Source organism: Agelaius tricolor, unplaced genomic scaffold (genome assembly GCF_023055355.1).
Source record: "Agelaius tricolor isolate 1412-34295 unplaced genomic scaffold, bAgeTri1.0.p SCAF_17, whole genome shotgun sequence".
NCBI lineage: Eukaryota > Metazoa > Chordata > Aves > Passeriformes > Icteridae > Agelaius > Agelaius tricolor.
Window position 1 is genome coordinate 8,502,169 of NW_027269277.1, and position 24,931 is coordinate 8,527,099.

The 24,931-nt window shown below is 40.1% G+C and overlaps 1 protein-coding gene across 5 annotated transcripts in view; it reads right to left on the reverse strand.

Annotated features, from left to right (window-relative positions):
• The window catches only part of IL1RAPL2 (interleukin 1 receptor accessory protein like 2), a 336,199-nt gene that overhangs the window by 74,557 nt on the left and 236,711 nt on the right, over positions 1-24,931 (reverse strand). For 4 of the 5 annotated variants that reach the window (XM_071442346.1, XM_071442349.1, XM_071442347.1 and 1 more), the window contains one exon: positions 19,333-19,407. The exons of the other annotated variant lie outside the window; for it this stretch is intronic. In XM_071442346.1, the coding sequence (XP_071298447.1) occupies positions 19,333-19,407 (75 nt within the window). The remainder of the gene's footprint in view (positions 1-19,332; positions 19,408-24,931) is intronic. 5 annotated transcript variants of the gene reach the window in all.

Sequence of the window (24,931 nt, forward strand, 5' to 3'; positions counted from 1 at the left end):
AGTCAGAAGATGTTTAAAGAAATTTATGTGGCTGTTTGAAAGTCAGAATTTTTAATAAGTGACACAGAAAAAGAGATTACAGTAAGGAAAAGACGCAGATAACACAATACTGTACATAAGAAAAAAAGGCTTTGCAGTGACTTTCCCTATCAAGGCAGAGGGACAGAAGATATTTTTTTGTGATTTATCCACACAGTTTCCTTAATCACTGCACTTAAGAAAATGAGGGGGGGAAAGGACAGTTAACTTTATTGCAGAGCTGCAATATATGAATGCAGAACTTCCCAAGGCACAGCATATAGAGATGAATATATGCATGTGACACAGGGATGAGGCTGTGTATGCTGACCTACTCTGCCCAAAAGCAGAATTCTGTGGCTCAGTTGTCCATATGGATACACAGACAGTGAAATAAAATGTTTATTCCATTAGTACCAGCTTTACCTTTCCCTTCTACAGAACCAATATTTCAGCTTCAACACTGAAATCTCAGACTAAATAAGAGTGCGAAGAACACCTGAACTCTTACACAAATTGTTTATAGGGTTGTGGGGATGTCTACTCAGAAAGACATTTCTCTGAATATTGACTTTTTTCTCCACTTAAGATATGATTTTGAAATGGTTAAAAAGCTAACTGCATAATATCTCCCTCAGTCACTTCAGATTTACTGTTGTTAGCTAATTAAAAACTCATCACAGATTTTAAAAAATGCAGAATAATTTAGATTTAAATCTCATGTAACTGTGGCTTTAAAGACTTACTTGCAAGCAAAATATGATATATATGCAGAAATGTCTTTCCAAGTGTCTGCATGAAGCATAAACAGCAGTAATTCATCTCTAAAGGACAGCTAAAATATGCACTGCTTTGAATTCTTTCAATATTGTACACAAGGGATTGGTGAAGAGAATCAAGTGCCTTATGCTGCCTGGTTGTATGTATCAGATGGGTAACAATAAAAGAGAAAACAAAACCATTTTAAACTCTTTTAAGCCCATATGCTCAACTTCACTGGCAATAATTAATGATAACTCCGATACTGCATGATTCAGGGTGAAGAACTGGAGACAGAATCTGTGCTCCTCTGGAAGAGTTACACAATCCATCACACACACTTGCTGCTCTGCTTCTGGCACAGTTGTGTAGTCCTGAAGATCCATGTGGATGTACAGATTTATCCCTTCACATACAGCCAGTACAGATTACACTTAACCACAAACATGCAACAAAAGTAGAGTCAGGATCTCTGTCAGTATCCAAGCAATCCTGCCAGGGTTCAGGAGTGGAAAGCATAGATGCCAGTGTTTGAATAGAATGTGAGGAAATTATTCAGACTTTAATAATACATACATCTGAGTAAATGGCCAGGAGAAGTGATGTATCCTATTAACAGACCTCAATTTTAGAACAGCTCTCCTGAGGCTGGATGCTAGATAGAGACACTTCTTAAGTCTCTCACGTTTTCTTTTCTTTTTTCCTTTTAAAAAGATCCTTTCTTCTCCATCAGAATGTTTTCATGTTGCTTTTCTTCTTGCTGATAGGTGATAACTTACTCCAGCTTTCTGTTTCTCTCCACCTGTCTTTCTGACATTATTTTTCTTTTTTCCTTTCCTCCCTTCAATCTCTGCTCCACTTTTTATTGTATTTCATCCTCATCACTAACTGGTTCTTCCTTAGAATTCCATTGACTCATACAATTCATGGTGAATACAGCAATGGATGTAGGATGTTCTGGGTCTACATAATGCATAATTGCTCTAATTTACTCTTAATAACAACAACTTGGTGATAATGAATTAGCCCTTTTGCCTGAATGCCCAGTGACAGCACATTGCAGGCAAAGGGACAAGATGTTTGATTAAGGCAATGGCTCTGCTACATTTCCATCATTTTCTGACACAGATGGGACTGCTGGGAAGCAGGAGAGGACTAGCTGGAAAAGCAAAACTTGCCTTGGGGAAAGTTCACTTGAAGCCAATAAATTGGGTCATTAGCAGCCCTGGATAAAATACCATGTCCAGATTTCTTATTTTCCTGTTAATTTGCAATACCTTTGAAAATTTGGTTCTTTTCCTCTGAGAAGTTGGGGAAAAGCACATTGCCTCCACACACATGGAATACACGTATACTACACTATGTTAAAAAAAGCCACAGCCTAAAATGCAACAATTAAAATTCAGGGAACTAAACAGAGAAAGAACAGATAAAAAACCTATGAGCATCTGTTTTCATTTTATCAGGATATCTCAGTGCCTGAAGTTGCAGATGATGGTAAAACCATCAGGTACAATGAACATGTCCATTCCTGGTACAGCTATTTATGAGCTCATCTTTCAGGTAGTACAGAACAAACTTGAGATTTACTCAACAGGATAAGGCTTTGCAGGCTCCTAGGCAAACCACAAGCTTTATATATTACTTTTCTCTGGTAAGAGGCAGAATCAGACTATGCACCTCCATTTCCTTGGGAATAGCTAAATAAAACTTTGGGTTTAGACTTATTACTTCATAAAATAGAGAATGGATGAAAAAAGCAGGCTCTTCTGAGCACCAGAAACAGCTAACTTTCACAGTCTATTTTACTCTCCTACCTTAACATGATTCCAAATGGAATTTTCTAGCAGAAAAATCAGAGCTAACTGCATTACAACAACAGCTTCTGGAATCAAATCCCTCTTTTCAGACATTTAGGCATATGTAACTAGAGCTTAGCTCTTTATTTATAGAGAAATAAAACCAGAAGTAGAGTTGGTGCATAAAAAGCAAGCATAATCTGATATTTGTTTTGTGTAAACTCAGAATATCAAAGGGGTTTATTAAAACTATCTGTTACCTAAGAATCTGCATGTACAGGCACAGACATTCAACACTTAGAACAAGAAAGTATTTTGAAGTATAAGATATCTTTATATTAGCATAACTATGTAGCAGGGAGTGTGCTGGCATAACTATTTCAATTTTTTAAGTCCTGAAACTTATTAAATCATACCTTTGCCATGCAGGTCTATCTTCCAGATTCACCACTATTACAAATTATCTTGCAGCAAACAAAACTGGAGGTTCAGGAGAGATTTTGGGGTGGGAGCCCTATGGTATATGAGCTCTGTTTTGTTCTGGAGCAAGACAATCTCCAGGACTCTGGGGTCTGCATCTTGAACACATTCTGCCTTGGCCAGTTATTAGAAATAGCACATTTTAGCCTGAACCAGGCTATTTTCCCTCATGTACTGGTTTTCTACAGAGTGTACTTGTAAATAAAAGCATATTCTCACGTAATTAGCAATTACAAACTAGAAATTTCACTCTATCTATGTGCCAAGGCTCAGATCCTGCTGACTTTGAAAGGGTTTTAAAATCAAGTCGTTTATATAACTCCAGGTTCAAGAGTTTAACACTGGGCTAGTGTTTTGGAGGGACAGAGGCAGAAGGGCCCTGTGATCTCCCACTCTGGGATTCCACAAACCACAGGAGGGGGTCAGACAGCAGCACATCTTGGGCAGAGTCCAAAGCTCCTGGCTGACACTGATGGAGAGCCACAGGCTGAGGAGCTGCTGCATTTCTGTATCACCTCCCCTGAAAAAGGCTGTGCTGTAAGTCTGGGATACACTCACAGCATTAACACAACATAATCACTTCTTGTTACACACTTCAGCTCAATAGACACAAGAGCTCTCCATCACCAATTCCAGCTCCCTCTACATGTAACTCACAGACTAAGCCATGTGGTACTGTGTTGAACGCAGCAGAGATTCTGGTCTTTTCCTCTTTGCTTCTCAGGATGAAGCTGACATATAAATCCTCTGCTAAGGATAGTGTACCTCAGGGGGAAGTTTTATCGCTGATAAAGCCTGATTTCCAGCTTGCCACAATGAGGATGAAACACAACGCATGGAACAGCTCTCCCAGCCCTCAACTAACAGTGAAATACCTCACAATGGGTCACCTTCTTCCTCTCTGCAAACCCATGGTCTGCCATGGTCACCATCCCATCCCCCTTCCTGCTCTTTCATGGCTGCAACACTGATGGATACACATCCATCAGAAACTGCTTCCAGGTTCCCTCAGAAGCTGCAAACCTTCCAACAGATGGCTCCTCCTTCCCTCATCTGCTCTTAAATAGGTGATAAACATGGATTTTAGCACTTCCATCAGGTAAATCATTCCCACCAGATTTCTCTTCTACAGACCAGGTTGAATTTAAGCCCATAAAGCTCCCAGGCTGTGAAGCTCAAATCCGTCAACACAACCGAATCCCAGCAGAGACAAGGAATATCAATGCCAAAAGACACAGAGCTGGGCAGGAGGGGTGGTATCCATACTGGGGAATATACATGGACCACATCAGGAAGGAATACTTGTAACTCAGGCCTGAGTCTCTGGGGATTTGGCAATGTTTTAATAATGTGCTGGCTCTCTATTGTCATTCAAAACACAACTGGAAAACAAAAATGCATGAAGCTTTACACATCACACCAAAGGGTTTTATTTTCCCAAGGTTAAATGTACCAAGGTTGGCTGATACACAGAACAAGAATGAACAAACCTCAAGGAAAAAAAAGTAAAAAGAAAAATCACTGACTTTTTGATGGTGCAATTGTGTTTTCTCTTTGTGAACATCTGAGAGAATCATTCATTCATATTCTGAATGGGAAAAGGCAACTGAAACAGGTGGTCTATTACTAGATCCATTAAACAAGAGATTTATGCATTACATATCCATCTTGAGGCAATTAGGTTGATCTTTTTTTTTCTCTTTTATGGCTTCATTGAAAATTTTTGGCAATAAAGCAATTAAAAAGTAACTATCAAAGCATTTATCTATGATATCAAAGACAACCAGCCTTTATCAGAGAAAGGCTGCTTCACTTTCCATCTTTAGAAAATACAAATTTAGAGGCAACATTCACACTTAAGACAGTGACATAATGCTGCCATTGTTCCAAGCCTGAATGGTGAATGATGGGGTATGGACTATCTAAATCATTGTTTGCTTTCTCTTTTGGAAAATGATTCTTTTAAGTTTGACTTTAATCTCACGAGGCATCCAGAGAAATGAAATTGCTGTAAAATAAATCTTGAAGTAACCTTGTTGCACGTGCTTTGGGTTTGTACAGACACTGCACTAATAGGGGAGCACAAAATCCACATGGAATAATGATTTTCAAAGCTCAGGATGATGTGGCAGCTGGAGCCAGCCAGACATAAAGAATAAAACAATGTCTGCTGCAATTGGCTGCAAGTGCTACAAAGATTTTTTTTTAAATACTTCACATCAGTGGTGGAAACCAGTCTGTGACATGGATGCCAAAGGAGAGGCAACAAAAAGGGGATATGCAGAATGTAGTCCTCATAGTTCCTCTCCCCACCCCCCCAAAAAAAAAAAATCTCAATTTGTAGATTTTTTCTTCGACCACCAAAGCAGCCAAAGCCAAACCGAAACAATCCAGGGACTGGGCACACACTGACTGAGAGCAACATTGATACATTTCAACAGCAAAGATCAGAAGTATATTAAAGAAGCTGACAAAGGGAATCTATTTTAATAATTTGATTATAGAATTTAAATTGCCTGCAATGAAGCGGTGAACAGAAAGAGAGAAGAGGTACACTGCCAAATTCATCAACATCTTGGGATTTTACCAAGAGTCTCAATCTTGTTAAAATTTCCAGCTTCTTAAATCATAACACAGTGGATGCTGAACCAGGAAGGGTCTAAAGAGATCAGCTCACCCACCCCTAGCTCCCAAGGCTGGCCAAGTATTAGTAAGCTAGCAAGAGTTAGTTGCATTTTTTTACTGCTACTCTGAGTAAATTATTATACAGCCTGCTCTCTGTTGTGTGGACAGTCAGATGTGGGATGACCTGGAAAGCCATAAATCCATTAACATAAGCTCTGTGTGATACACTGTGGGAAATGGAGAAGCTGGATAGCAGTTCTTAAAGTGCAGCTCTAATGATGTACTTACAGGTAGAGTGCAATCTACATTTACAGGAAACAAAAGGCAAAAAGTCCCTTGAGTCTGATATGTAAGTCAGTCTTGTGATTTATAAAGAACCAATTCTTGACTTCTGAAAGCCAATAATTCCATATATCCTAAAAAGCAGAGTACACAGCCACACAATATTCTATAGGATTAAACCCAGCAATTGCATTCAGTTCAGAGCAGAACAGACATTGCAAATGGAGCTCTTGGTCTTATTCCACCCTATGTTAGATAAGTTCAGTAGTTCTGGAAGTACTGCAGCACGTTGTGAATGATGGATGAAATGAGAAATCTCTGCTCAGTGCACAGCAAGTAGCCAACTCCCTCCTGTGCTGCATCGTTTGCTTTCAAGGTACTTAATATGCAACTTCAGTGAGAGACATTCAGAAAATCCCAGTGAGTCCATTTGTCTCAAAAATAAAAATAGAATGTTGCAGTTTTGTCCCTGGGCTTCAGTTGTTTTTATTCAATTTTGATTTTGTTTCTGCCTACCTCCATCCAGTGAGCTCCCTTGTCAGGGTGCATTATGGACTCAAAACAAACATCTACCACTGCTGGTTGCTCAGTTACAGGAGAGGTTTAAGAGACTGGTTGCTTCATCTCTCACTAATCAGACAACTTGTACTGCATGAATACTTCTTTTTGAAAATGTATGGTAAGTGAATAATCCATCACTTTTTTTAATCAGGGGCCACAGAAGCACATTGTTTTCTGCTGCACTTTGGGCAGCTTGATTTCTATAAAATATAATTCAAGACACAAGCAGTTTGGATTGGCTTTCACTGAGCTGATTTTCCATTAAATACAATTTGCTGGACAGAATTACCACGGAGGATGAAAGATTTAGTCTTTTGCTAACAAGGAGCACAAGTTGGCTTACAAAAATTTATGTCAAGGTTTAAGTCATGGCTTCCCTTTTGCTGGGTTAGAGTCAATCCTCCCTGGCTATATCACTGTGCTGTTTCAGGTTGTTGTATTGGGTTCATGGTCAGCTGCTATGCAGCTCCTGAAAGGTTAAAATTGCCAAAACCTGGCGATGTTATTTCTTTGTCTCTCTAGTCCCTCACTCCTGCTGGATAGTTTGTATCATCAATTTACTACTTGCAATAACTGCAGACAATATATTATCTCCTACACGCATGAGCAGAGGTCAGAAGTTGCTTCATTCCTGTCTAAATGCAATGGTCTCTGTTGTAATCCCATTAGGAATGTTTAAATAAGAAAAGCAATAAAATAGTTTAATACCTGAATGCACTTCTGCTGCATCTCTATAGTTAGTAATGGGGCATGGCAGGAAAAGAAAAGGATTAGCCCTACCACCACAATTCCTCCCACGAGGTTGGTTCCTTCAAAGGAGAAGACAGGAAATTATTTAGAGATTTTATAGCGTTATAGTTTTATTTACTCCTTTATTGGCACTGTAAGGCTGCACACACAGCCTTTATATAGAGAATTTATTACTAGACACAGAATTTCAGTCTAAAGATACAAAATTTGCCTGAGGAAGAACAGTAATCTTTCCTGTGCCCTTATGCCAGGCTCCCTTTGAAGTCCATGGACCAAGAGTGTGAGGCACATATTTAGCACAGGGGAAGTGTGGGATGCCAGGTTTGCTGGATCAGCTGTCCAGGCTCCTTTCAGCTGACAGCATGGTGCTGGCTTCCAGGTGTCAGAAAGGTGCTTATGTTTCTTTCTCAGCACCATCCAACCTCACTATAAATGTCTGCAAATTTGTTTTAAGCCATCATTAAAGCAACATCCACCGTGGGAATGCCCTGGGTGCTCCACTGGTCCATCACTAATTATTGTTCAGCCAATGTGGTATTTTAATAACACCCAGCTCTAAAAATGCATTTATTTTTATGTACATATCAAAGCCCTGACAGCTTTATTTGCTTGGAAGGGAGGGTGGAACTGTTCCAGCAGACTTTCTATTTTCCACCAATTCCCTCAAGGATATTAAGGGCAGAGAGCAGAGTGGGTAATTCCCATCTCTGGGTAGAAAATGAGTCAGACTAGTTATGCAACAGAGGCTTTCACTGATTAAGAAGGATGCTATATTCAGGTAGACAACTGGCCAGAAACAGATGCTATTTGTGGGCATAACTGAGAATTAGCAAATTGGCTGTTTATTAAAACAGGTGTTTGTGGGGACTCACGTGTCTGACACTGCAGATGTGACATCCTGCTAGAGAACATTGGTTCCCTTCCCAGTTACACTCACGCTTCAACTGAGTTGATGCAGGAGCTAAATTAGATTCAACAGAGTCAGCATCGTCTTTGAAAACTGGTGATTTCAATCAGAGATATAGCAAAAAAAAATACATGTTTTTACTCATGCCAGCTGTTCTGCTGCCCATTTTTGATCTCATAATCATTCATTATTGTATGGCCAAAAATCCCCCAAAATCTGCTTAAAAATGTTTCTCTGGTTTCCATTAGAAGAACAACAACAAAACCCAGCAAGCAACCTCCTCACACATATTTCCAAAATTCCCAAAGATCTAGACAAAATATACCCTATTCATACCACGAGGAACAGCAACACAAGGAGAGCAATGTCTCCTCAGATGAAAATTAGGCTCATGTCAGAGCAGGAACACCACAGTGTCACTATAAGACCACTCCTTTCCTACAGGAGACATCATTCCCATTGATCCTTGAGTTCTAGGTGTGTCTGAAGTGTCATCACTCGGATGCCATGGGCAGCAGGCTTCCTTTTGGGAGTTCACATCATTTCTTTAAAAGGCATGCCATGGTAGCAGTGACATGTAATACCATGCCAAACATATCAGGTCATTTTTTTTGACACAACAAAAGACAACAAATATTCTACATTGGTAACACATTAATGATGGGTGCTTCTTCATGTGACTTGCTAGACAGAAGTTCCTTTGGCTTGTACTGTAACAGAACAGAGTGAACCAGACTGGGCCTGGATGTATCAATGCTGTTTTAGCATCTCTGTTCATAATTTAGACCCTCAACTACTCTCATTTGTCACCTAACTTTTGCTGTGCCAAAAGTTGACATAAACCAAACTTCTGATAACATCTCCCTAAATGCTTATAGCGATGTTTCTGTTTTACATGGTTATGTAGGATAACAGAATCACAACTCAAAAATACTATTTGCAGCAGAAATTTGCCAAAGCTCTCTCAATCAAAAGACATTTGTAATTTTAACTAATGTGGCTTTAGAAACCAGATTAATGGAAACTCTGACAGGGATTTCAGTGTTTGAGACTGTAGGGTAAATAACTACGGGAGAGGACAGAAAACAATGATGCAGATACACCAATATTTACAAGTTAGTTACAGAAGAGTCTTATATCACAGAAAAAAAAAAAGAATCCGCATGGTCAGTTTTGGTGAAATGTTAGTAGAACACCTCACTACACAGCTGGCACAGAATATTGTACAAGACAGGTAGGAACCAATGTTCTAATAGAAAATCAGCACAGAAAACAAGATGCTTGCAAATTTCCAGGGAGGATTTATGATATCTCCTTGAAAAGTTATTCTGCTAACCTAAGGCAGCCACACCTGTTGTTACACACTACAGTGCTGTGATTCACTTGTGGACTTCCTGGAATTTTTTACAGGCAAAACTACAACTGATAACCCCCAAGTGCTCCTAAAAAAATTCAGGTGTTAGGAATCACAAGTTTGTTTAAGAGTCTTCTGACTGAGGAGGCATTTCACACAAGGGAGGTTAGGCTGTGAAGGTCTGAGCTGAATTGTGAGAGGTGGGGGTTTAAAATCCTGACACGGAGAGAAGCAGCATGCTTGCCTGCCACAGAATCACTGCTCAAATGCAACAGATCCCCTCTCAGAGGCAATGTGCCCACAGGGTGAATAACAACTGCATAACTGCACACCACTCACTATGCCAGGTGATATTTAGAAAAGTTAAACCACAGTCCTAAATAAAAGCACTTGTTCAATGATCTTTAGTAAAGCAGATTCCTTATTGCACACAGTGCAGTCTCTTCAACTCAGTTTGCAAAGTGAGTTAAGCAGGAAAGGCAGGTGAATTCCAGTTAAACTAAACCAAAAGTACCTACTGCACTTACAAATGAAATTCTCTGCCTACTCTATATGCATTCACTTCATTGGGGCAGTGCTCAAATGTTACAGCAAAACAGTTTTCTGCCTGCAATGTTTTTTAATATCAACAATTTGAATGACAGGCTGTAGAATATTATCTATAAAATGGATTTCAAATTCATCAAAACAGATGAGGAAATAATTAAGAAGAGCTTACAGTAATGTGATTCGGAAACAGAAATCCTGATTTGGTCAGCCTGTCCAATCATAACAGTTTCACTTTTCAAACTCTGCATATTCAGGACTTGACAATACTCTATTCAAAATAGTGTGTCATGTCCAGAAGCATTTAGAGGATGTATCCAAGTAAACATCCACATGGACAATCTTTACCTTCATAAAGAGAGACAAAATTCAGAGAATAGAGTGTTTGCTAATATTTAATCATCTCACTAGTAATGTAAAAGCACACTTAACACACCAGTTGTTTTCCTTTATAAAATTAAAATTACTGCATCCCAAGTATTTAAATTCTCAAGTCAATCCACCGAGTTTGATCAGAGAAATGTGAAAAACACTTTGAGTTTGCAAATGGTTACATCACATTAGGCCAGGAAAGCACATAGCACCATTTACAAACTTCATCACTGACATTATAGCAATGGCATATTCAGCTCACTTAAATTTGCAACTCTGCTGGATATAAAATGAAATTTTCTTAGGTCTTTTAATTAATGCAGTGTACAAGACCATCAGTGAAATTTGTATTAGAGTATATATAAAACGTTGCTCAAGAGTGAGTTTAGGCTCCTGTGAGCTGAAGTAACTGCACACCTGACTGTGCATCAATGAGATCTCCGTGGATGTTTTCATGACTAATTATATTCACTTTTTCATAGGACTAGAGCCAAGAATGTTAAAATTAGTAAGCTTCTCATATAGTATAAGCAGATAATAAAAACCCACTCAGTAGCAGAAAGTTCCAGTCATCATTCACCACGTGGCTTGTTTTAAACTAAAAAAGTATGGCAGAAATCAGAGTGCCTCTGCTGCCTTTCCTCAGATTACTGCTTCCTCTATTTTTTACTTTCCATGTGATTAGGGGTTCTGGGAAGTCACATAACATGTGTCTTCAGTAGGTAATAAAAATATCTCCTAATTTCAAGAGAAGCCTTGCTTTGACTGTCTTTCATTTGGTCTTCATTGGATTGCAATATCTAACACAAAAACTGTAGCTCAATCTCGTTCTAATGGTCGAAGTTCAATTACCTAATACAAACTATTTGTTTCTGCAGGATGGAGACAAGCACAAGGGTATTGAGGATGAAGGTAAGAGCAACATTTATCAAACAGGGATTAAATGAAGCAAAGATTTGGTGAGTAGAATTCCATTTCACTTCTTTTGAAGGACTATGACAGCTTTGATTTTCACAGCCTCTAAGATCAAGACATTACGGTATTGAAATTTTAAGAAATAAAAATTATACCATCAGTCTTTATTTTCTGCATTGCTGCCTTTGGAACAGATTACAAAATACAATTTTCTATTATTTTTCAGTGATGGAGGAAAAAATCACGAGAACACTTAGTCTAGATTTTAATCTTCCTTGCCCACTGAACAGCAGTGCTGTGATGCATGACCCTGACCTTTCCCAGCCCCATATATTTTGACTGTTTGCCCACTCAGCTCCATCCCTACGTTTTAGTGAGGCTGTAAACAAAAGATGTGGAATGGCATGCCCAGCAAATCACAGAATGCTGAAAAGGTCAAAATAGTAGTGCTGAATGTTTCTACTCTGTAATTTACAGAATATATGAGGCATTCACAGCTTAATAACTCATTCACATGACAAACACTGTAGAGGGAATGTAAAATGGCAGCACATGAATTTCTTCCAGTGACAGTGCTTCCAACAAGCATGGAAAATGGTGCAAACTTTGCCCTGTGGTTCTCTTTTCTGGAACATTAATATTGTCTGACTTTCAATGCACAATAGCATATGTCTGTGGATGGTGAAGTTAAATGTCTCTATGTTTGCAGTCAGGCTCAGAGCCCAAAAAGGCAAGGTCCCTGAGGCAAAAATCCAGGTCAAAGCTTTTTCTATCTGCACTCCTTCTTTGCCCTTCTTGGAGCACTTTCCCAACACCAGATGATTTTATTGTCACAATGTTCCTGAAAACTAGACAAGCAATATCCTCACCTTAAATGGGGACAGAGTCCTGGTCAAGGTCAGGAGAGTTATAGCAGAAAAAAGCCCCACAACTCTTACCAACAGCCCTAAGCCCCTGCTCTCCACCAAGACCGTCTTTTCTACTTCCTGTCCATGGGCTGAACTTCATTTTTGTAGAAACAAATTTGTGCCCATTTCCCAGACACCAGTCAAATGAAGTAAATTGAGAAACCAAACAAGAGATCCTTTAGCCAAGCTCAGCACAGCTGCATGTCTGTGGCAGCTGAAATGATGGTTGCACTGGTTGATGGCAGTGTAATCCTAATGAAATGCTACAGGTCCATGTCCTGGACACCCCCACACTACAGTCACCACTTTCAGAGGAAGATTTACTGGAGCAAGATGATTTGAGGCATTCCTCAATCATCGTACGTTAGCTAATGCCCTTGGATGAGTGCCTTGGGACAGCTGTAAGTCAGGATTTACTGAAGTGTTTCCTCTTAACCACTTTCTTGGAACAACAGATTGATCTATTGTATTGCTGTTTCAAAACTAACTGAAAGGGTGTCTGTCTGACACCAATTAATCAGTTTTTCTATACAGGTAGACTCATGTTGCCCCAAGAGCATATACTGACCTAACATCCCCTGAACCCAACATAAGCAATAATAGTTTATAGAAGTACAGAAAAAAAACTGGAAAGTGCTAAATCTTAATTTCTGACATAACTGTGCCAATCCCATGGATCCCAATGAGTGTAAAAACCACAGATCAGCCGTCAGAATTTGGCTTGTCTTTCCAAGTCCATTAAAACAAAAGAAAGAAGGGTGCCAATGGACTGTACTGTTCCACAGATGAAAACTTGGATTTACCATACAAAAGGCAAAACAACTGTGGATTTACACCAGCTGAACCAGAGATCCCAGCCCCGGTCTCTGAAGTGCAGCATTTCACCATTATCCTTGAGAGAAGAAGGAATATTAACAACAGACCAAATTAGCATCAAAGCATTAGCAGTAATACACTTTGGGTATTTAGGGAACTACTTCTAAACCTAAATGTGAAACAATTTGTCTCTAATATTCCCTGCAGATTAGTACATAATGATTGCAATAGATGTAAATCCTGTCTCCTTTCCTACAGGCACGTACAGCTGAAATAGCTGTGGAGCTGTATCCTTTGTGCTGCAAAGGAAGGCAGGTCCTAAAGACCATCCCCTCAGTTTCTCTTCATTTCCTAGTGAAAATTGCTCCTTTATGTACTTCTGTGAAGAACCATGGAGCTTTTGGTACATCAGTCTGCACTGCTGGGCGGAGAAGATTTTCCAGCACCAAGTCTGGGGTGATTGACACAGCAAGTCCTGTGTGAATCCTGGTGAAGGGAGGGAAACAACGTGTGAGGCTGGGTCCACCCATGGGAAGAACAGGGATCTCCCAGCTTATCTGTGGGAGGAGGTGGATGCAGTGAGGAGCCATGGATGACTGGAACAACGTGTGGAGGAATCAGCAGTGAGGGTACCACCTGCTCCTCCAGACAGCAACAGTACAGGGAGACAGGGCTGTGAGATCAAAGTGCAGTGTGGGGAGAACTGGGGATGGAGAGAACCAAAGTTTTGCTGGTGTTGGGGAGAAGGGGACACTACCCACAGGTCTTCTCTGCCTTTAGTCGCACCTTCCCTCTGCTCTGTCATTCAGATCACTCAGAACTGGATTTGTGGGGTGATGTGGGTCACTCCACACACAGAATAAGGCAGTGGGACATGATTTGGGGCAAGATTGTCACTTACCCCCCATTGAGGCCTTGCACTAGGAAAGAACAATGAGTCTCTATGGGTAACCTTCAGGCAGCCTCTTTGCTGACTCAGGACCCACTTGGATCAGGTCACCTCTGATTCCTCAACATTTGTCTCTTCTATGCTGTCCCAGACGAGCTGGGAGGTGCAAAGCTCTGGGTTTGACCTGGCTCACAGAAACCAAGATTTCCCTCTGAGAGCTCCTGATCAGCCCTAGGCTGGAGAATGCCTTGGAGGAGCTGAGGGAGGAAAGAAAGGCAGCATGGAGTAACCAACATCCAGGATCCCTGTTTTCTATAGGCACCCACCACATTCCTGAGCAGTTGCCTCACGTGACCCTTTAATCAAACCCCAAATCCAAAGGCATGTCCACAACACTCAAGAGGTCTCACCATGGACAAGTATCAGTGCTCTTTCCACACTGCAAGCACATTAAATAAGAATTTATTACCAAGTTCCCTTTCAAATCACTTGCTCTATTTGAAGCATTTTACAGTTCAAATTTTCTGTATTGCTTTCTGTCCAAGATCACCACTCTATTCAACTGCTTATCAAATACCTGTATCTTTAAATATGAAAGAATGCAAGATTTAATGAGCAAATCTGTAATGAGACAGTACTGGATTGTCTTGAATAAACGGGCTTGGTATGAAATGAATGCCTCAAACATCTTGCAGGGCTTTCTTTGTTAAAAAATATTATTTAAGAAGAGAAGTGGCATCTCAGGGAAAATTAGGACTGTGAAAAGTGAAGTGGTATATTTAAAATGTCAGTAAATGCATGAGTTTTCACTCCTCAAATAATTCCTTCCAGCCACTACTGCAAACTAAAAGGGCTTTTTTATTCCTGACTATTTTTAGTCTATTCCTATACCTGTCAGCAGATGTAACTTTGTACATTCCCTTGCACTTGTTTTACAGTAGCTCTATTGATCTCTATTGATCTGCCTAATAATGAGTCCCAGGGAATTGTGCTGTTAAATCTTTTAGAAACAAAATCTTTCTGAACAGTTCAGCTATTAGGAATAATGACAATCCTCATAAACTAGGTGTTTTCTTTCCTCAGCATCTTTAGAAACAGAGAAACTACCATGGCAAAAAGTGAGTTAAACCCCTTGACATCCTTCCTGTTCAGTAAATGAATTAACAGAGAGGATTCTTGCTTTGTTTTGTAAGACTCCTGCTACATTTCTTAAGTAAACACCTGAAAGCAAAACCAGAGCATAGCTGAAAAGCAAATTATATGTAAATTATATATTCAATTAATATAGACCCAAACATGCAAAATTTATTCCACTCAACAAACTCATTCATAAGAAGACTAACTTAACACTGCACTCACTGTAAAATGGTACAGAATTAACAGATTTAGCATCTATTTTGATATTGTATTTTTAGGTTTTTGCTGCTCTGTGAAACACACAAATGAAAAATAGCAGCCAGGGTGCAAGCGAAAGAACTCTGGCAGCTGCTTATACATAGACTGGCTAGATATAGATCCTTACAGATCTGTGTCCAGCCAAAAATCAGCAGAGCACAACTGTGCTTCCTTTCTCCCAGAAATGCCTCTGTCCCACTGCTTCTACACCAGCTCAGAGCTGGCAGCACAACAGCTCCAGGGATCAGGGGGATTTTGGCTTCTTGGTGCCACTAAAATTGTGCAAATGCAGAGGAGAAACCTACTCAGTAATCATGTAATCAAACCACAAAAGAGTGGTTTTCCTTCTTTCCATGTTCTCAAAGCACAAAGAGTGGATAAAGTTAGCTGGAAAAGAATGAAACAAATGAATTAAGAAATCAGCAGAGCAACTGCCAACATGTCATCTTGAGACTTCCAGCACAGCATGCTCCACTTGCTGTCAGGCAGCTGTATGTGAAAGCAGATAACAGATCTTTAAAACTTACTGCTCACAGCCCCAAGACACCTGACTGAGGTCTCAATCTTTACTCTTCTAAACCACATAAGGAATTCTCAAACTCAGGGATTTGGCATGAACAATCCATAAACACACTTAGGTTTATATGGTCAAAGTAACAGCAAGCTCCTGCTCCAAAAAAGGGGCCTTTGAACAACTCATCTATGAATCACACTGGCACACACTTCAATAAACTCCCAGGCAGAGCTTCACATGGGAGATGGTCTTCAAGGCCTTCTGCCAAAGCCACCCCATCTCCTGGGCACAAGAGCTGTGTATTTTGACCCATACTAACAAATTTGATTTTAATATCATGAAGATAACTTAGGATATTTTTTTTTAGGGAGAACATTTTATTAGCAGAGTAATGCCTTATATTTGCAAAACATATAGTAAGAACAAACATTATTTGTTAATACCAAGGTAGAGAAAGATTAAATGTATCACATACCACACAATCAAGAACTATTTCTATACTGACCTCAATGGAAAAAAACTAAAACATAAATAATTTATTTTTTTTCCAAAAGAAAGCAGTAAATGGACAATTTAAAAAAAAACACCTGTCATTATTTTCTAGGTCCACCCGGAGATGAAATGGTTATTTGACTTGGTAAAGCAAATGAGTGAAACTATTTTGGACTATTTCTCCTCTGGGATGATCTTTTGTCCTCCTGTCAACGCCCCCCCCCCCCCCCCCCCCCAGTCTCTGGCTCTGTTTCCCTCCACAAGCAAATACAAAAAACAAAAAAGAAGCAAATTCCAGTTTCTGCTTCTCTCTAATATTGACAGGATTGGTTTTAGATCTCTGTCACATTCCAAAGAAAAACAGAAAACACAAAGTACATTCCTGCTCCTCAAGAAGAACAAGGCAGGCTCTGGAACATGTTTGAAGCCTGAAGGAGCTCTTTTATCCACTGTCAATAAGAATGGTGCATACCTGTTTTCACTAAAACTTCCTATAAGATCTGAAAGGTAAAAGGTGAATATTGAAGTTTGCAGTAAGGGCAAATAAGCTGTTAAATAGTTAGGCCACTGCCTAGAGGCCCAGGGAGATTTTGAATTGCATTGTGCTAATCATTAAGGATAAAGACAGTAAATAATTATTAATCTCCTCTATTTATAGAGGAAAGACAGCTATTTCTTTAAAGATTAGCTTTCCAATAGAAAACTAAAATAATCTCTGCAGAACAAGTAGATGGATTAAACTAATTTCTTTTGTAGCTTAGTGGCATATTCACACTTGCATAACTACTGAAAAATCAGGCATATTGGGTAATTTGACTCCATTGGCATGTAATACAGAAATTTCCTTTTAATATCTAACAAAATATCGAATGTCAATTTTTCAAAATTCCTAGGAGCCTAACAAGATTTCAATGAAGTGACCTTATAGGTCCTTACACAAAACTTCTCCCCACCTTACATTGTGCAAGCAAATAATTCCCAGTCCCTCAAGGCTGTGGCACATTTCAGAGGCCAGCACAGCCTTCCTGCCCCAAGCTGCTGGTGGCCTCCATGAGATGAAGGTGTTCCCTGATAGTCTTCCAGCTTTATCTATTTGCCAAGTTAAATCAAGAGGGAAATCAATAAACTTCACTGCAAAAGAAGTTAAGGTTCAGACATATGAATATGGTTTAGTGGCAATAACCAAACCTATTAACATATCAGAAAAAAAAAGCACCATATGCAAATTCCCTGATCTTAAGGGACAACTAATGGATTACATTCCAGCATATAAAGATGCAAGATTTGTATTTCCCTCTGGAGGTATTCCAAAATCCTATTACTGAGCCACATCTCCATGGAGAGGACGGGGTTTATTTTAATTTTTTTAATCAAACCTCCTTTTAATCAGCCAGAACAAAATGTTTTCACGCAAACAACAACAACAACAAAGAATTCAGTGCAAAACCAACAGAGTCTTGCTGGAACAGGGGAACTTGGAGGAGAAAATGAAGATGAAATGAAAATGCAGGAAACAAAGATGTGTACTCTGAGTGCATTTATTACACAGATGTATACAGGGACAACATGCTCCCAAAGGAAATCATTAGAAAGTTGACTTTTAAGAAGTTAGACCAGGAGACTGAATTCAGTCTTTTGGGCTGATCCAAACTTCAGTGACTGGGTTTTGCTGGTAACTCAGGTAGGGTTTTAACTATGGCTCCAGATCCATTTCACATCCTCTTTTAGGGGCAATTTCTGTTCAGCTACAGATATTCGAGGCCTGTGGAGGGGAACCTAAATATGCAGATATGCACCTGTCTGCAGAATTCATCTGGCACTGGCTGCTGCCCAGATCCACTGCTGTCTTCCCTGTGCAAGCCCTTACAGACTCCTGGGTCAATTCAGGTGTATGAGAGAAAGCAAATCTTTAACATTCACTAAGGTCACAAATCATTTCTATTCTCACATTCAAGAATTCAAGTCCCATTTTTAAATACTTCATAACATCCACAGCGCTTCTCTGACACTGTTTGGCACCTGGTTTACGAACAAGGACGTGTCTCTGTACTCATCTCAACTGGTGCCCTGTATGTAGAATTTCACAAATCCAAACAGCTTTACCACAATGTCACCAGCCCTCTTAAGATGTTTCACACCGACCCTGCTTGCCATTAAACACCATTCCACCTCTGAATTCTAGCCAGCTTTGGTATAAAGGAGGAAGAGAGTCAAGCTCAAGAAGGAAAGTGCCACAGTTTCAGCACTGAGTGAATAATCCCCATATGCAATACACCTCTTGTAATTTACGCTCATGGCACCACAGTCCTTAACAGCAACTTCAATTCTGCTTCTTAAAATTAGAAATCTATTTTCAAGTCACTGAAAAAAACCCCCTGGAACCTCAATGCTGAGCAGTTCTTTCAGTATCACAATGCCCTACAGCTCTCCAAAGTTAGCAGAACTCTCTAACATTATTTTCTGACATGACAGAAAATAGAGGCTGCTAGCTGAGATTCAGAGATGTGCATTCACAGAAGAATATATAACAGGAGTGAGAAAAGCATGCAAGCATTTTAGTCAAAAGCCCTTTCTGGTACACATTCAGAACAACCTGGAAATGCAATGCTTTACACTAACTTTTAAAGGAATCAGCACTTCTTTTATGAGAACATTTGTCTTAGGGTGAACATCAACTGACCAATATAGACATATTTTACTCTACCAATCATAAATTAAGAAAAGCATCAGTGTTTTATATTTAATACCCATTGCAACCAATTAGTACTGCCATTCCCTGATGTTCACTCCCTTAAATTACCGTGGCAGTAAATTCTACGGTTATAAATGAGAAACTGCAAATTTATTTGCATGTAATCACTACCACTAAACCTTTCTTACCACTTTCAATTTATCCCATCTGCTACCAGAGTGGAAGTTTAGGATCTATTATTCCCAGAAGGGGACTTACCCAGCTGGACATCTATAACAGTTGGCTGGTTCTCCATGGGGAACAATGGCTTTGGAGGTTTGTCTGTGAGTAAAGCTAGAAAAGAAAATGAGAAAATGTAATGGAAAAATTGAGACCAATGACTGCAAAAGAAAATTCTGTCATGTAAGCAATCAAATGTTTGTATACCTGATGGCATGTAAACATATATTACATAGTACAGTTGTTACACAGCCAATGTGTCACCACCTACCTTGTGGCCGTGATTCAACAGAAATGACCAGTTTCAAGAATTACATTTTAGCACAAAGCAGCAAAATAAACTCTATTTCTCACTTTTAGCTTACATGTAATAAGTAGAACAAGCAGTTTAGACCCTCACATTGTAAGTTAACAGAATGAATTTGAAGTGCCAGACAAATCTATCTCAGTGTGACCAGCCCCAACATGTCTTTATGCCTGTCCAAAACAACACATAGAAAATTGCACATAATTGTGCTTGAAGGACCCCAGCAGCTCCGCAGTAGCTTAGAATCCCAGCAGGTGGGGTACCCAGGCCTTACTCAAAGCCTTACTGGGGACCCTGCCTCCTGTTGTGCAGAAATATCTCCATCTGAGAGCAGGAAACAATACCCCAGCCCTTCCTGCCAGGGGACTGCTCCAGCAAGCAGATTACACAACTATTAAAAAGCATAGCTGCAGGCACAGGCTTCACACCCCCGTTGGAAAACTTTGGGCCAGACTGTGCAAATAGGTTTTGTAAATTTGACTTAGCTTGAAATAAACAACTGTGTATTCCTGAAAATGGGGAGAAGTGTTTTTAATACAGTACAGCATCTTATACCACACGAAATTAAACATTTAAAAATTACCTTCAAAGTTTTACTGTTAAAACTCATCACCTGAAATTATTTGACTGGAGATTGTAAAATAAACAATTGTCAGCCTACAAACCAATTTTACATCCCCAACAGCCTCAGAGTTTCAGTCTCTGGTGTAGTTACAACAGGGTTGGTTTTTTTTTTTCTTTAGCCTTTTCTTCAATTTTTCAGGCTTTTCTTGCTGTCTTTATGCTTTTCTTATATTATTATTTTTATTTTCTGGAAGTAAATAGTACTTGGTTCATTGTAGAATATGCAGAAAAGTTGCTGGAGCACCTTCATCCACTGCAAATATTCTGTGCCAGTGTGCTCAGGCATTCCTTACTCCATATTCTCTTCATATCCCATTCCCACCTACACCCTTTTAGCTCAATCTGACCAGGGCTTCCCCCTGTTTCCCTCAGCTTTACTTGCAACATTTGGAAGTTTTCTAAATGTGCTCCTGCATGTCACATTTTAAATGGTTATGGTCTGCCATGCTCTTCTTGGAGAGTAATCACCATAATGAACTGGCAGCCTCTCAGAGCTCTTTCCATAGGAACTGAAAAGGCCCAAAGGGATTTTGAGATGAGAAGGCAACAAACTGCTGGCTCTTCAATGACAGATGTGTTTACTGAAAACAAAGGCTAATCTTATTTTAGAGGTCAGACATCAGATGACTTATTCACCTTATGAAAATCACTTTTGGTCTTTCTTAAACAGAAAGGCAATACAAGATATTTTCAGCTACAAGAGGCTCTAGACTTATACGATCTCTGTACTTGACAAAAGTCTAAAACCAACATTTATTCAAATTCCCATTACTCTACAAGAAGTTTCTTTAATTCTAGGAAGAGTTTATAGATATGGGGCACTGATTTGCAGCCTTGCTCAAGGAAAAGAAGAACAAAAAGTTACTGCTGTTACTGTATCAACATGTATTTAATAAAGCTAACAGTATAAAATCTTATTTGACCTCCCACAAAGCTACATGAAATTAAAACAATTTAATGTCCTGCAAACATTCTTCCTATTATCAAAGGGGCAGTAATTCTGCTATGAAACAGAAACCACCTCATGAATTGTCAAGGGAGGAGTTGTGATACAGCTGTCTGTCTACACTTTTATTTTTCCCTTCCAAATGCCATGGAATGTGGCATGTCCCCGGGCTGCTCTGAGCAGCAGCACTTACATGGTGAAGCCACCAGAACAAGGATGACATCAGTTTCCCAAGGCAGCAATTCCTGTGGCCACCTAGACTGACCCACCTTGGGAAGGTACTGGCCTGACAATGCAGCAGCCTAAGGGGTTGCTTTGCCTTTCCTCATCATTCTAGGATTGCATCCAGTGACCAGGCTGGGACTGCCTGGGCTGGATTTGTTTATGCAAGAGACAGACAGATACAGAACTGAGACTGAGGGGAGGCTTCTGTACCTTGTCCCAGGAGAGCAGCACTCTCTACCTGGGGCATGGCTGGAAGTCACAGGTGTTGGATGACAAGCTGGAAAGACATTTCTTTACCCAGAGGCACCTGGCAATGCATGTGCCTCCCAAAAGAGACTGGTGAACATGGCCAGAGGCTGTTTAGCAGCCAGATTGCTCAGGAACTGTCTGAAGTGCTGTTTCCTCCTATGCTTATGTTCACCTCATTCAAAAGTAACACAAACTTTGGGACAATAATCACATTGCTGTGATTTCAACACATGTCACTCCATTTTCCATAAGAGTTTTAAAGAGACAGTGTTGTACACATCAATACTCTGATGTGATCCTATGCAGCTCTTCATACAGGTGCATTTTCCTTCCCAGCATACATGATGTTTTTATTGTCTCTTTGTCATAGTCACAAGGAGTATGCTGCCACACCAGAAATGCTGCAGAAAAGCAGAGAAGAGACCTGTAAAAGATTTGGTCTCTCCAGCTAGTTACACAGTGGTCTCTGCCAGATAAAGCAGAGCATGATGTGCTGCTCAGGTCATTGTTTAGCTACTCACAGGACCAACTAAAGAAGAAAAGTGCCTGAAAGGAGTGACTCTTTGCTTTTAAGTGCCAGTAAAGCCTCAGAGTCTGGAGGCTCGTTTTTTCCCCCACCACAGCCCTACTGTTTCAAAAATCTGTCATTCCATATTCAGACACACTAATGAGTTCTCTTGAAAAAGTAGAAAGCAGTTGAAAACAAACAGCCTTAGGATATCTTTACATAGGGAAAAGCAGTGATAACCAGCTAGAAAAACCATCAGGCTTCTCAGTAAGTCCCAGTTCCTTCACAGTTTATTTGACACAGCTCTATTTCCTCACACTATTTCCTACCTTTCCTCTGCAGCAGCTTCACAGCACCCACCCCACTCCAGTCAGACTTTTACAGCATCCTCAGTGACAGACAGGGAGCCCAAACTGTTGCTACAATGAACTCAAGTCTCTTACTGTGTATTTTGAGTGGCTCAGCTGAACACAGCTTCTGAGTTGAATGCAGATCCCCCTCCCCTGTACCATGAAAAGGGCATGCCCCAAGCCAACAGGCATCACCTGTGCCCCAGGCCCTGAACTGCTCCAGTGGGAAGCCAGTCAGCACCAGGGTCATCTCTGAAATCCAGCTGCTTATGATTTGAAGGGCCTCTTTCTTGTGTGTGGGCCACTCAGCACAGCTGGAGTGTTTTCCAGACCAGATAACTCTTAGAAGGGAGCTAAAATGTTAACTCTCATGTGGCTAGGAACTGTCAAATGCTGGGGAACAGCTTTCTTCTTCCTAGTGGTGGATAATGACTTCCCTCTTCTTGAGATAAGCACCCAAAGTACATTTTCTGTTCTATAATTTTGCTATTGATGTACCTCCTGGACATTTGCTCATGTAATTTGCAATGATGAAACAAAAAATTATCTAAACATGAGACAAAATTCAGGGAATCTAACAAAATTGTTTCAAAGCTTTTATGAGACAATTGCATGCCAACCTACTTCCTTCAATCAAAAGATCTGGCATTTTCCCACCATTAATTAACACAGTGCCTCTAGTATCATTCAATCAAGAATCTGGCTAACCTTTTGACAGCAGAACAGATCTGTTTGAATAGCATCCTCTGGGGCAAATAACTGCATGCCAAATCCTTAATCTGAATCTAGCTCATACCCAAAGTTAAGCTTTTGTTCACTCCCAGTTCAAATGCATATGCTTCCAGACATGGCTTAGATCTACTTTGGCAAAGACAAACCTTGGCAGTGATACTGCAACTTGCACGCCACAGATGACAATGGAACTAACTGCATACAAAGCTCTCAATCAATATATTAACCAGAGGGCATATGTTGCTATGAGAAGCTCAGCATTTTACCTTTTAAAAAGATATATACCTAACTCCTTTTGTCTCACCTGAAATCCCAGCTTGTGCCAAGAGGTTTCTCAGAGGCTGGCAGTAAAATGCTTCAGGCCTGACCTGGTACTGCTTTAATTTTCATGTCTCTGCTTACAATGAAGCAAATGTGAGAGCCAATTGTGCAGATGTAAATGGAAATGTGACAGCTGCAGTTTGGCTGACAGGGAATGAACTGTTCACTTGAAGGGTTAAAAGCTTGTTTAAAAAGCCAAGGGTTCTCACTTGGATTTTGTGGACCAAACCTCTAACACACTATCACCAGCAAGTCCTGCTACCAGATAAGAATCATTGCTTTTCATTTTCTTGGCACAGTAGAAAATTACCACACAAGGTGAAAAGTAGTAGGAAATCACATGAAGCAACTCATTCATAAAAATGCAATTTTGTGAGGCTGTGTTTATACAAGGACCCTCTTTCCTGATTAGCTCTATTGTACTGTGCTCCACCAGTCAGTCAAAACACACTTCTCCATCAGTTGTCTATTGTGTTATTTCCTTCCTCTCAGTTAAGCTGACAAAATGATTGCACCTCCATTTCTTGTTTGCTCTAACAGAAATAAAGCCACTGCAATGAGATGTTGTCTAAGGATAAATATCTCCATCTTTGAAAATAAACACTGAATGCTTATTCTCAGAAAACTCCAACTTAGTAAATGCAGAACTTGTGTGGAAGTCAGGAGTCATTAGCTAGTGACAAAGAGTTTTTTCTATTTATTACCATTCAAGCAGGAAATGCTTCTTTTGGGAAAATGCTGTGGAATGATTCAGCAGCTGGATGCCTCCCCCTTGGCCACTACCACCATGAACACCACTTTTTGAAAACCATACCTAGGATCAAGAGTGCCTTAATGCACTGTTAGGACTGACTCTGGGGGACATTTTCTGCAAACAGGGGTTTAGCATTTTTGTATTAGCAGTAAATAATTGGAATCCATCACATGAATTCTTTTTATGGCATAGAGAGAAGGAGAACACAATCACAGCTTTCAGCAAGATACTGTGTCCATGCTGAAATGCAGCTCACGGGGGAAATGAATTTTGAGGCACTCCAATGATCTTGGTTCATTTCTGGTGGTTTTGATTTTAACCCATTACATCCTCAATGACTCAGAACAGACCTGTGTTTCACAGGTCATGCTACTGGCACCAAGGGGAAGCTGGCCATGACTGCAGCTCCCTTGACTCTGAGAGCAGTGAAATTCCTGCACAACTGGCTGTGCCTGTCCTGTTCTTACCAGCTACTCCCGCAGCTTCTGCTGCAGGCACGACCTTGTAACCCATGGTGACTATTTGGAACTACTAGGAGCAGCTAATCATTCCATGGGCAAGATCACTTCTGAATAAAGAGTCTTGCTGCCAGTCTCCTCACCTGTCTCCATCTATTGCACAT